This window comes from Bos indicus, chromosome 25 (assembly GCF_029378745.1).
Source record: "Bos indicus isolate NIAB-ARS_2022 breed Sahiwal x Tharparkar chromosome 25, NIAB-ARS_B.indTharparkar_mat_pri_1.0, whole genome shotgun sequence".
Taxonomy (NCBI): domain Eukaryota; kingdom Metazoa; phylum Chordata; class Mammalia; order Artiodactyla; family Bovidae; genus Bos; species Bos indicus.
This window is the reverse complement of record NC_091784.1, coordinates 21,071,763-21,084,104: the sequence shown is the minus strand read 5'-3', so window position 1 is coordinate 21,084,104 and position 12,342 is coordinate 21,071,763. Positions and strand designations below refer to the sequence as shown.

The following is a 12,342-nucleotide window of genomic DNA, read 5'->3' as shown; positions in this document are numbered from 1 at the left end:
TAGTAAGCTGTCTGAGTTCGTCCTGACTTTTCTTCCAAGGAGTAAGTGTCTTTTAATTTCATGGCTGCAGTCACCATCTGCAGTGATTTTGGAGACTAAAAAAATAAAGTCTGTCACTGTTTCCACTGTTTCCCCATCTATTTGCCATGAAGTGATGGGACCAGATGCCATGATCTTAGTTTTCTGAATGCTGAGCTTTAAGCCAACTTTTTCATTCTTCTTTTTCACTTTCATCAAGAGGCTCTTTAGTTCTTCTTTGCTTTCTGCCATAAGGGTGGTGTCATCTGCATATCTGAGGTTATTGATATTTCTCCCAGCAATCTTGATTTCAGCTTGTGCTTCATCCAGTCCAGTGTTTCTCATGATGTACTCTGCATATAAGTGAAATAAGCAGGGTGACAATATACAGCCTTGACATACTCCTTTCCCGGTTCGGAACCAGTCTGTTCTGGTTCCAATCAGACTCCTTTGTTATTCCATGTCCAGGTCTAACTGTTGCTTCTTGACCTGCATGCAGATTTCTCAAGAGGTAGGTCAGATGGTCTGGTATTCCCATCTCTTGATGAATTTTCCACAGTTTGTTGTGATCCACATAGTCAAAGGCTTTGGCATAGTCAGTAAAGCAGAAGTAGATGTTTTTCTGAAACTCTCTTGCTTTTTTGATGTTCCAATGGATGTTGGCAATTTGATATCCTTTTCTAAATCCAGCTTGAACATCTGGAAGTTCACGGTTCACATACTATTGAAGCCTGGCTTAGAGAAGTTTGAACATTACTTTGCTAGCATGTGAGATGAGTGCAATTGTGCAGTAGTTTGAGCATTCTTTGGCTAGATTTTAGGCCAGTGAATTACCTCTCAGATCCTGTTTGCTCTGCTGTGTAATGGTGATAAGAACGCTTGCACGACATTAGCACAGGGCTGTTGTGAGGTGATGAAATGATATATACACTTATATATATGTAAGTGTATATATTTTGGACAGTATGAATTGTTGCCCTGTTGATCCGTGTTTCAAGAATTTTAGTAATGAAAGAATCTTAATTCTGAAAAAAATAAATCCTTTTCAATTACTGGAAAGTAGATCTAAAGTAGAACAAGCAAAGCTTTTTATAATGAGATTATAAGTGGTTTTTATTTTCATATTTCATACTTTTTAACTTTTTCCTAAATTTCCTCCAAGGGAAATGTAATATTTTAATTAGGGAAGAGAGGCTTTTCAAAGGTAGTGGAAAACATTTCTTCAGTGTTACAGAATGTCATTTTGATACTAAGTTCAGAGGAGTTGGGCTGTAATCTTTAATATAAGGATAATCCCAACACTACATAAAAGCCAAATTTCCATTCCATTCCTTATGAGTGTTTGGCTGTGTCTATCTTTTCCAGCATTCCAGGTCAGGTTCTACAGTTGCAGATAGGTGTTAATATAATCCTTCTGGCCTTTTTCAAAAGTTTGCCTCAATTGTAAAGGCAGCCTACTTATAGCTTTTTCCTATAACCTGAACCTTATACTCCTGAAATGCGTATACTCCTTGAGGTGACATTTTGTACATATTCTAAGACGTTTGGGAGACAACCCACGGAACTTAAACTTTGATACTCTTGCCTTTAAGTTGACATTTTGCCTATGATTTTGCTACCCCCATGTTCCCCTTCTGCCACTGTTTTGCTTAAATATCCCCTCATCACTCTCCCCTGTTTAATATGGCAAATACTTGCGTACTCAAGCTCTTTTTGGCACTTGGATTTTAGGATCTCTGCAGTCCAGGCAGATTCATTTGAGGCTGTGATCAAAGATTCTGAATTGAAAAAACCAAAACATAGGAAGCATAGCCATGCCTTTAAATGAAGGGTAGAAAATAAGGGTAGAAATAACCCATTTCCTTGTAGAATTGGAAAAATTTCATTAAATACTAATTTGACGTTTTAGAGGCCAACCTTAAAGCAATGTCTGACTACGTGGATTCTGATTCTCTGGTCTCATATCACTTGTTGCTGAGAGGGCTCAACATTTTTCTTAGAAGTTGCTGACCAGTTTAGGCAGACTCCCTTGTTAGGTAATCTATCACAGAGTCTTGGAGAAGTGAAGGGCTTTTCTGATTAGCTTTGATTTAATAATAATAATAAGATTAAACTCCTACTACATGAAAACAAGCTCCCTGCCAGTCTTCAGATTGTTCTTAAAGCCAAGTCACCTAAAACCAAAATATCACAAGTTCTTCCCAAACGGTTTCATTGTGTTTTCCCACCACCCACAGATTTTTATATATCAAATAAGGGGGACCTACTGTAGTTTTCTAAACAGCCTCTTTGTACTTATTTACATACTGAATTGCTTCCTTTATCCTGGCCACAAATCTAATTTGAACATTGTATCTTTAAAAAGGTTAAATATCTTGGGGCCCATGTAAGAGAGACTTGTTAAAAAAAAGTCTGTTTCAGATTGGTGGAGCATAGCTGTGCCATGGGGAATAAACACAGAGAAATTATCTGTAAATAGAACTGGGGGGAAGAATTAGTAAATAACCAGGGCCTCTTCCCAAAAGGGCTATAGCCAAAGCTCTTCTTAGCCTCTCTGAATGATCCTCTCAACATCCAGCAGTCTGAGTTGTGGTACCAGGCGTGATAAGCTATTGTGAAGAGAGGTCTAGAAATTGTCAGTTACCAATATTTTTTTAGTCCCTATTGTGGATCAAGAATTGTGCTAAATGGACTAGATATATAAGAGGCTTCCCTTCTTCAAGGAGGATTAGAAAGACATGTTAACAAGTAAGCAGTTTGGTGGTTTATTAAGTGCAAAGTGTTTTGAGAGAAATTATTCCATAACATCTTACGGAAAAACCCAAACAAACTTTTTGGCCAACCCAACGATAGCGTCCTTTGGGAGTGGTACCACTTTAAATGGGGTGGCCTAGAAAGGCTTCTGAAGCCTTTATGTTTGCATGGAGGCCTAAAGGATAATTTTTTAAGTCTTAGCCATCTTTATGCTATGGATCCTTTTGGCTTTCTAATGACTCTTTGATGACCCTCTTAAAATACATAAAATACACAGAATTACAAAGGGAATTGGTTATATTGAAATGACTATAAAAATACTGAAAAAATAAATTTCTGATATATTAACATGTGTTTATTAATACATTAAATATCAAAATCAAATGGTAATCTAAAAATTGTAATTTCAAATAGTGATGAAATGAATCAGGATTTCTGCAACCACTGTCATGTGATAACTGTGGTTTCTGGAGGTGATGAACTCCTAAGGATTCCTCATACTACTGGTGGTTTGTTGCTTCCATTCCTAATTGAAGAAAATGCTAAATTTCAGTTAGAAGTTAGTGAAAATGAAGGTATAACTTTTCTTCCAACCAAGTTCTTGGATCCTCTCAATTCTACCCAGGGACCTCAGGTCAAGAACTGCTGGATTAGATGAAGCCAGCCAGGAAAAGTGAGGCCCTGGGAGAGGGGAGAGGAGGATGACAAAGGCCCTAAAAGGAAGAGCGAGCTTTCCTTAGCGTGAGACAACTCCACAATTTCAAGATAAAGTTAGCCCCTGAGTGTGAAATAAGGACTACAAATGAAACTAGAAAAACCATTAAGAGACAGGCAAATGTTAATGCTGAAACATAACAGATGATATTAAGGCATTGTTGGGGTTTTTAAAGGTATGATTTGAATTGTGGTTAAAATGAAGTCTTATCACTTAGAGATATATAAATATGTATATTTAAGCTGTCTTGGATTTGCTTTAAATTGACTGGGGCTTGGGGGAATAGAAGAGATGAAACAAGACTGTGTACTGACAGTTGTTGAAATTGGATGATGTGATGACGGTTTGTTAGACCATTTTTTCTGCATTTATTGTATGTTTGAAGTTATCCATTTAAAGTTTTTAAAAATGCAGTAGATAAGCCATCTGTAGAGAGTATTTGTGTGGACTGAAAATTTAGGAAGGAGCACTCACAATTAAGTAGTATATGAGGGCTTTCCTGGTGGCTCAGACAGTAAAGAATCCACCTGCAATGCAGAAGACCCAAGTTCGATCTCTGGGTTGGGAAGATCCTCCTGGAGAAGGGCATGGCATCCCACTCCAGTATTCTTGCCTGGAGAATTCCATGGACAGAGGAGCCTGACAGGCTACAGTCCATGGGGTCGAAAAGAGTTGATTTCAAGGAATTATGACTGTAGGAACATGTCACAGTATAACATGATAAAGAATGGTGTTGTGATGCAGTTAAAATACAGCCTAATTTTATTGAATAATTGCAAGTTGTTCATTGTTGATCCAAGTGAATGTTTATGTCTCCTAGACCCATGAGAAAGAGACATTGGTTTGGAGGAGGGGAGGCTTCCAGGATTTTCCATTTCTGAGATCAACATTTTTCTAATAAGTGTGATCCACAGACCACTTACACTAACATCATCTGGGGTTTTTACTAAAAATGCAGAATCCTGGTTCAATCCCAGTCTCATGGACTCAATTTTAGGGGAAAGGGGCCCAGGTTCTTATACTTTTATAAATCCCCTAGATGAATTTTAGCACATGAAAAGTTTGAAAACTTAACTGTAAATAAGAATGAAATAGCTGCTCTTATTGAGCAGTTTTACATTTGCAAGATGGCATGCTGAACCCTTCCCCAGGTGATGAAGAAATTTCACCTTAGAAAAACTGAGTTACTTATAGGAGTCATCCAACTGGAAATGGCAAAGTGGGACTCCAAACCAAATTCCAACCCCACAGCCTGTGCTCTTAGCTACTCTACTGCTGCCTCCCGTCAGGCCATCTCTCTCCTCTGGTCCTCTGTCCACCAAGACTTCCATGGGCACTGGCCTCCCACCTGCTCTTTAGGGGCAGATCCTAAGGAGGATGTGAATAATCCAGTTACTGGGCAGTTATATCTCTTGTTGTAAATTAATAATTAGTGTCTGGTCTATGCTGCCTGCAATGCAGGAGTTGCAGGTTCGATCCCTGGGTCTGGAAGATCCCCTGGAGAAGGAAATGGCAACCCACTCCAGTATTCTTGCCTGGGAAATGCCATGGACAGAGGAGCCTGGTGGGCTACGGTGCAGTGGGTCGCAAAAGAGTCAGACATGACTTAGTGACTAAACACACACTCGCTGTGTATTAGACTTAGATTTTTGTGAATTGTCCCAAAGAATACTTGAAACCTTTGTTGTTTAGTCGCTAAGTCATGTCTGACTCTTTGTGACCCCGTGGACTCAGCACACCAGACTCCTCTGTCCTCCTCTGTCACCCGGAGTTTGCTTAAGTTCGTGTCTATTGAGTCAGTGATGCTATCTTAATGATCTCATACTCTGGTGCTCTCTTCTGCTTTTGCCTTCAGTCTTTCCCAGCATCAGGGTCTTTTCCAATAAGTCTGCTCTTCGCATCAGGTGGCCAAACTATGCTTCAGCTTTAGCATCAGTCCTTCCAATGAATATTCAGGGTTGATTTTCTTTGGGATTGACTGGTTTGATGTCCTTGCAGTCCAAGGGATTCTCAAGAGTCTTTTCCAGCACAATTTGAAAGCATCAATTCTTTGGCGCTCAGCTTTCTTTATGGTCCAACTCTTACATCTGAACAGGACTACTGGAAAAAACCATAGATTGACTATACAGATCTTTGTTGGCAAAGTGATGTCTCTGCTTTTTAATATGCTTTCTAGATTTGTCATAGTTTCCTTCCTCAGTCATGTCCAACTCTTTGTGACCTCATGGACTATAACCCACCAGGCTACTCTTTCCATGGAATTTTCCTGGCAAGAATACTGGAGTGGGTTGCTATTTCTTTCTGCAAGGGATCTTCCCAACCCAGGGATCAAACCCAAGTCTCCCACATCTCCTGCATTGCAGGCAGATTTTTTATTGCTGAGCCACAGAGGAAGCTCTACTTGAGAGCTTATAATTGACATAAAGCAGCCTGCAGCATGTCTGCAGCTGTTAAACACATTTCTATATTGTAAATCTTTTTTCCACTCCAGTGTTCTGAAGAGATTGAACACATTCCCTCAGTGACGGGAACCCACCAGGACATTGCCAGCCAGAGGGAAGGGTTAAGGGCACACCTCTAGGAGAGACTGGTGGGGATTGAGGGAGTGGAGTGAACAGGCTTTCACAGGGGCTATGCCTTGTGCTCATTCCCTCTCATTTAATACTTTCAGTCCTACAAAGTGAAAGTCGCTCAGCTTTGTCTGACTCTTTGAGACTCCATGGACTCTACAGTCCATGGAATTCTCTAGGCCAGAATACTGGAGTGCATAGCCTTTCCCTTCTCCAGGGGATCTTCCCAACCCAGGGATCAAACCCAGGTCTCCCACATTGTATGTGGATTCTTGACCAGCTGAGCCACAAGGGAAGCCCAAGAATACTGGAGTGGGTAGCCTATCCCTGCTCCAGCGGATCTTCCCGATCCAGGTTGAGTCAACCGGGGTCTCCTGCATTGCAGGCGGATTCTTTACCAACTGAGCTATGAGGGAGGCCCCTTCAGTCCTACAAGGTAGGTACTAACTGATCCACAATTCATTTTAAATTCGGAACCTAAAAAGCTCTATAAAAACAAGGTTTTTTTTGCCCAAGTGCAGCAAATTCATTTGACAGCAAACCTTCACCTCAACTTGCATGAGGCTTCCTGTAACCTTCACTCATACTCTCTGAGGAGAGCATTACATCTTGATGATAGGGCTTTGCCCAGCCCTCACTGAGGATGGTATAAAGTGTGTGTTGTCTTCCTAAAATTCAAAGAATTTTCCCAAGCATTCTCAGCCAAGAGTTTCAGGGGTATGAAAAGATATGAGAATGAAGTGTTTTCTCAACACATTGCTACTGACCTGTGTAAATAGGTTTGAAAAAAGACCTCAAATACTTTTTCAACCCTGCCACACTGGCATTTAAAGAGCCCATTGAAAGTCATGTAGCCTGTTCTTTGAAAGAAGTCCATTAGCTTTGCAAATACTTAACAGATGTGTCTGAAGATCCTCCGGAAAGTATTTTTAAAGTTGTGTCTTCGGTTTGTTACCATTTGGTCATTGGTAATGCTTCAGACTTAGCTTTTGCCTCTTTCTGGTTGTGCCCCCAGAGAAATATTATGACTGTTTCATTTGGAATAGATACAGTGTTTCATGGTCTTCAAGTGGAGTCCAGTGGCAGGGGGAGTCAGGGAGATGTGGGGGGTAGGGAATCAAGGTAATGTGGCAGCGAGGCGTTAAAATTGTGATTATTCTCCTTTATCCTCGGCCAGTTGGAAAGCACCCTTAGCAAAATAAATAATCTGGCAGATTTCTCACAAATAAGGAGGATTATGGTGACAACATTCTCACAGAATTAAAAATATTGTTGAATAATACTAAGTTAAAGTATCTTTTTCTGGTTAAGTCAATATTTTTTTCCCCTATTCTTTGTCCAGAATATCTCACCTAGAAGAAAGAAATCAAATATTTTTCAAGCAAAAATCATCTAAAATCCTCCCTCTTAGGCTTTCCTTATTTCTGTAAAATATATTTTTGCTTAAACTTTGATGATGTGTTCCAAGCTTTTTCTCTTGGGGATTGTCATGTCTTGCCTGGATTTTCCTGTCAAATATTAATTTTATGTGTGTTTTGTGCTTTATAAGAGTAGGCCAGCCTAAAGTGTATTTGGTGAGCTTTAGGGGAATGAAACATAAAGGACGGCCTGTACTCCGCTCCTTTTAAGAAAAGTAGTTCAATTGAGATTTTAAGTTCTTCATTTCGTAAAATAAACTTGTGGTGTTGTGGTATAATGAAAACTATATATTTGACCTTTATCCCCATGTCCTGAATCCCTTGGCATTTCCTGAATGATAGAATGAGACTGGTTGCCAGAGGAGCCGACCACATGATTAGAGGGTTAGAACTTTCAGCCCCGTCGCCAGCCTCTACAGAGGGGTCAGGGACTGGAATCAAGTTTGTTCACCAGTGGCCCATGATTTAATTAATCATGCCTATGCCATGAAGCTTCAGTAAAACTCTGAAAGAAGACTAAGGGGTTTCCAGGGAGGGTGGTGCCTCTGAGAAGAATAAAGCTGTAAGTAAATCCCCTTCCCAAGCTCTCTTGTTGTTTTAGCAGATTATTGAACCTGAGGGGAGGTCATGGGAATTCCCAAATTTATAGCTATTTGGTCGAAAGGACGGGTGGTCCCTAGGACTTACCTCTGGTACCTGAATTGGGGGCAGTTTTGCTGAACCGAGCCCTTATCACTCCAGGTAGTGTCAGAATTGAATTGCAGGATACATTCTGTATTATACCTGCATACTGCAGGTATCCTACGTGTTTAATGTGTAACCTGGTCACGATTATCTCTTCCAGTATCTGACCAAGCAGGTGGAGCTTCTGCGGCAGATGAATGAACAGCACGCAAAGGTTTATGAGCAATTAGATGTCACAGCGAGGGAACTGGAGGAAACAAATCAAAAGCTCGTTGCTGACAGCAAGGCCTCACAGCAAAAGATTCTGAGGTATATTTTTTAGAATCCATTGAAGAAGCCCTAGGGGAAGTCATTTAGTATAAACTAGAATAGAACATGGCTGTAGTGGGTTCAGGTCAGTATGGGGTAAGCTTTAATTTAATTCTCTATGGAGAATAGAGATTAAATAGAAGTCTTTTCCAATTACAAAAGCCCAGTTTGAGTGGTTGCCAGCTAAGCTCTCCTCACTGCTTATGCTTTTAATTTAATATGACAAGCTGCAATTGGCTTCTGTCTGTTCCTCACAGTCTGACTGAAACAATTGAATGCCTGCAAATGAACATTGATCACCTCCAGAGCCAAGTGGAGGAGCTGAAATCATCTAGCCAAAGGAGAAGGAGCCAGGGGAGGCATGACCAGGAGAAATCGGCCCCCAGCTTCTCGTCTTTGAAAGAGCTGTATGACCTCCGCCAGTAAGAGCCCACCTTCCATTTGCAAGCAGGAGAACATCTCGTGTCATTGGCACATTCTGGATCCCAGTAGATTAAAAGTGCCCTTTGAGGAAATGCCACTTGGCTGTCAGGCCGCCAGTGGTTTGAACAAAACCACTTACACATACAAGTGATAGTTGCTGCTGTTGTTGTTGTTTAGTCCAGTTGAAATTTCAGTAAAACAAAATCCAGGCAAGCAGAAGGCTTGTTTTTTTTCTTGCCTGCAGAAAAGCCTTTTACAATTTAGACTTTGGAGATTGAATCTTCATTTAAGAACTATTTCTTGAATACCTGTGGTAAGGCAGGTGCTATGCCAGATGTGAGGAGTGGTGAGCAAAACAGACATAGTTCCTGCCCTCATGGAGCTTTCGGTCTCAGGAAGAGGCAGGTAGCACATAAGTATAGTTACAAGTTGCCCAGGACTCTGACCAGGCGAGAGACCAGCTCGTGCATTTGGAGGGCCTCAGCCTGACTGTTCATCAGATCGCCATCAGGCCTAATCAGAATCTCTAGGTGTGAGTAAAAGGCTATTCAGGTGATTCTGATGTATGTTCTTGGTTTAAAATCACTGCAGCAATGGTTCTCAATCTTAGCTGCATATTATGACTCATAGGAAGAGCTTTAAAAAATACAAACCCTCTAGTCCATGTGGCAGACCAGCTAGGTCAGAATCTGTGGGGGTGGGACCCAGGCGTCAACTGTTTTAGGACTGCCCAGGTGATTCTAATCTGCAGCCAAGACTGAGCACCACTGGCTGTTGTGATCTCCTTGAACAGTCTCAATCATACTACTGGTCTTTGGGAATGGATGTTCTGTAGCATTTTTAATGTTTTAAAAAAAATTAATTACAAAAGTTGTGTTTTCTTCCATGTGTTGTCAGTCTCACACATTCATTTTAGCCACTGCTCTAGGGTGGAATAGGCAAAAAATCAGTCATATCACAGCTCCTCAAAAATACGTAGTTGGAAAAAAATCATCAGCCTCCCTCTTTGCATTCTCAGTCGGCCTGTGTAAGAGTCTTTCAATATTTCCCCCAGGCACTTCGTGTACGATCATGTGTTTGCCGAGAAGATCACTTCCTTACCAAGTCAGCAAAGCCCCGATGAGGAAGAAAATGAGCATTTGAAGAAAACAGTGACAATGCTGCAGGCCCAGCTGAGCCTGGAGCGGCAGAAGCGGGTGACCATGGAGGAGGAATACGGGCTGGTGCTGAAGGAGAACAGCGAGCTGGAGCAGCAGCTGGGGGCCACGGACGCCTACCGAGCCCGCGCGCTGGAGCTGGAGGCGGAGGTGGCCGAGATGCGGCAGATGTTGCAGGCGGAGCATCCTTTTGTGAACGGGGTGGAGAAGCTGGTGCCGGACTCTCTGTTTGTCCCTTTCAAAGAGCCCGGCCAGAGCCTGCTGGACGAGATGCTCCTGACGGTGCCCGAAGCGCACAGGAAGCCCCTCAAGCGTAGTAGCAGCGAGACGGTGCTGAGCAGCCTGGCGGGCAGCGACATCGTGAGGGGCCACGAGGAGACCTGCATCCGCCGGGCCCAGGCGGTGAAGCAGAGGGGCATCTCCCTTCTGCACGAGGTGGACACACAGTACAGCGCCCTGAAGGCGAAGTACGAGGAGCTGCTGAAGAAGTGCCAGCAGGAGGAGGACAGCCTGTCCCACAAGGCTGTGCAGACCTCCCGGGCTCCAGCCAAGGACCTGGCTGCCCTGAACGCCCAGCGCACGCCCAGCACCCTCAGCTGGGTCCCAGCCTCTGTCACCCCAGAGCCCATCAGCTCCCCCACCACCTCGACGCCGCCAGAATACAAAGCGCTTTTTAAGGAGATCTTTAGTTGCATCAAGAAAACTAAACAGGAAATAGATGAACAGAGAACCAAATACCGATCTCTCTCCTCTCATTCCTAAGTGAACCACCGGCTCCAGGACTAACTGGCCTGCTTCCTGTTACCTCTCTCTCCCACTCACACAGTTTGTGTCGACCCCAAAGCCTGATGTTGCTCCTGATGTTGGCCTCGTTGCTTTGCTTATTTATTAGCAAATGTATAGAGTGAGGAAGGAAGGTGCTCCCTGGTGGCAGGTGTATAATCCAGTTCGTTTAAGCTCCTCAGGAAATCCCATGACAGACTGGCCTCTGGCTAGCGCGATGATTAGGTTGCAGTTCCTTGAAAAGCCGCAGGGCCAGTGGAGGGAGGGTCTGTGCCCCTGGAGAAGCAGGCCTGGAGTAACTGTAGTATATAGTATATATAATATAGTGTATATTATATAGGGGAAATGGCAGAGGTGAAACAACGCCAATGCAGTTCCTGCTGCCTTCTTGCTTAACTTCTCGAAACTATGTAGAAGTTAGACGGCTGCCACATGAAAAGGTCTTTCACAAACACTTGGATACTGTGAATTCATGAAGAAGAATGTTCAGGAGAAAGCAGGGGTCCCATCCAAAGCAAATGGCATTAACAAATACTCCAAGCCTTTGAGTTCATTACATCTGCTACCAGTGGAACTGTGACTGACGGGTAATCCTAATGTATCTCAGTCCAGCTGAATACCAAATTGAAAGGGCAGGCTCTGGTTGGCCCAGTTAGCTTGTTAGCAGAGCCCTGGAGGGCCTTCTCCCCACATTCAAATGTTTGTACTCAAAAGCTATAGTGGCTAGGATAGGCAAATCATTCTTTTCTTAAATTCACAGTAAAGGGGCAAGATGGAACCCTCACCCCCACTGTGCTGTCTGAGCTGGCTAGCCCACTGGTCTCAAGCTGCTCCTACTCACTTCCTACCATTCCTGTACATGTTTGTGACTTGCTGCAGAAATGCCTATCTGCCACTTTATATTAAACAGTGTTGATGTCCTGACTGTGGAAATACACTTGTTCTCTCACTTGCATACTTTTAATTTAAAACTATTTAAGAAAACTGAGTTCCATTTATTGTATATATTTTTCTAAAAACCAAATAAAATTACCTATGAAAATGAACAAATGGATCAATTCCTTGTTATTTCAATCTTAAGCCATTTCACTGTTATTACCAACTGTTTACTTTTCTTCTTCCAACAGAATCTCTCTGGGAAGAATTGATAGTGATTTTTTTTCCATTTCCATTTTTCCCATTCTTTGGGATTGTGTAGTAGCACAAATTCTGCTCATATTGATGTTCATTAAAATTACTATATGATTTAAAAAATTATATGCTGTATATAATTTTCACTATTTTAGAAATGTCAGACTTGGTTCTAAATTAATAGCATTTTGGCTAGTTGATTCTTAAAATAATTCAGTTATAGGAAAGACACTTTAGAGAGTTCAGATGTTAAAATGAGCATTGAATCTAATTTTGCACAATGGCAAAGCTGGATTAATGGGTAAAACATTATTTCTTCAAACAGTATAAGGAGTTTATAGTGAGTTGGCTCATCTTCCCTGACCTTCTGACCTTCCAGT

At 42.1% G+C, this 12,342-nt stretch overlaps 1 protein-coding gene across 1 annotated transcript in view; it reads left to right on the top strand.

Moving 5' to 3' along the window:
- CDR2 (cerebellar degeneration related protein 2) overlaps positions 1-11,881 on the top strand; it is a 28,342-nt gene extending 16,461 nt beyond the window's left edge. Inside the window, exons 3-5 of the mRNA XM_019988220.2 lie at positions 8,320-8,468; positions 8,726-8,890; positions 9,946-11,881. Of these exons, the coding sequence (XP_019843779.2) occupies positions 8,320-8,468; positions 8,726-8,890; positions 9,946-10,810 (1,179 nt within the window). The 3' untranslated portion in view covers positions 10,811-11,881. The remainder of the gene's footprint in view (positions 1-8,319; positions 8,469-8,725; positions 8,891-9,945) is intronic.
- The last annotated feature ends 461 nt before the right edge of the window (positions 11,882-12,342 follow it).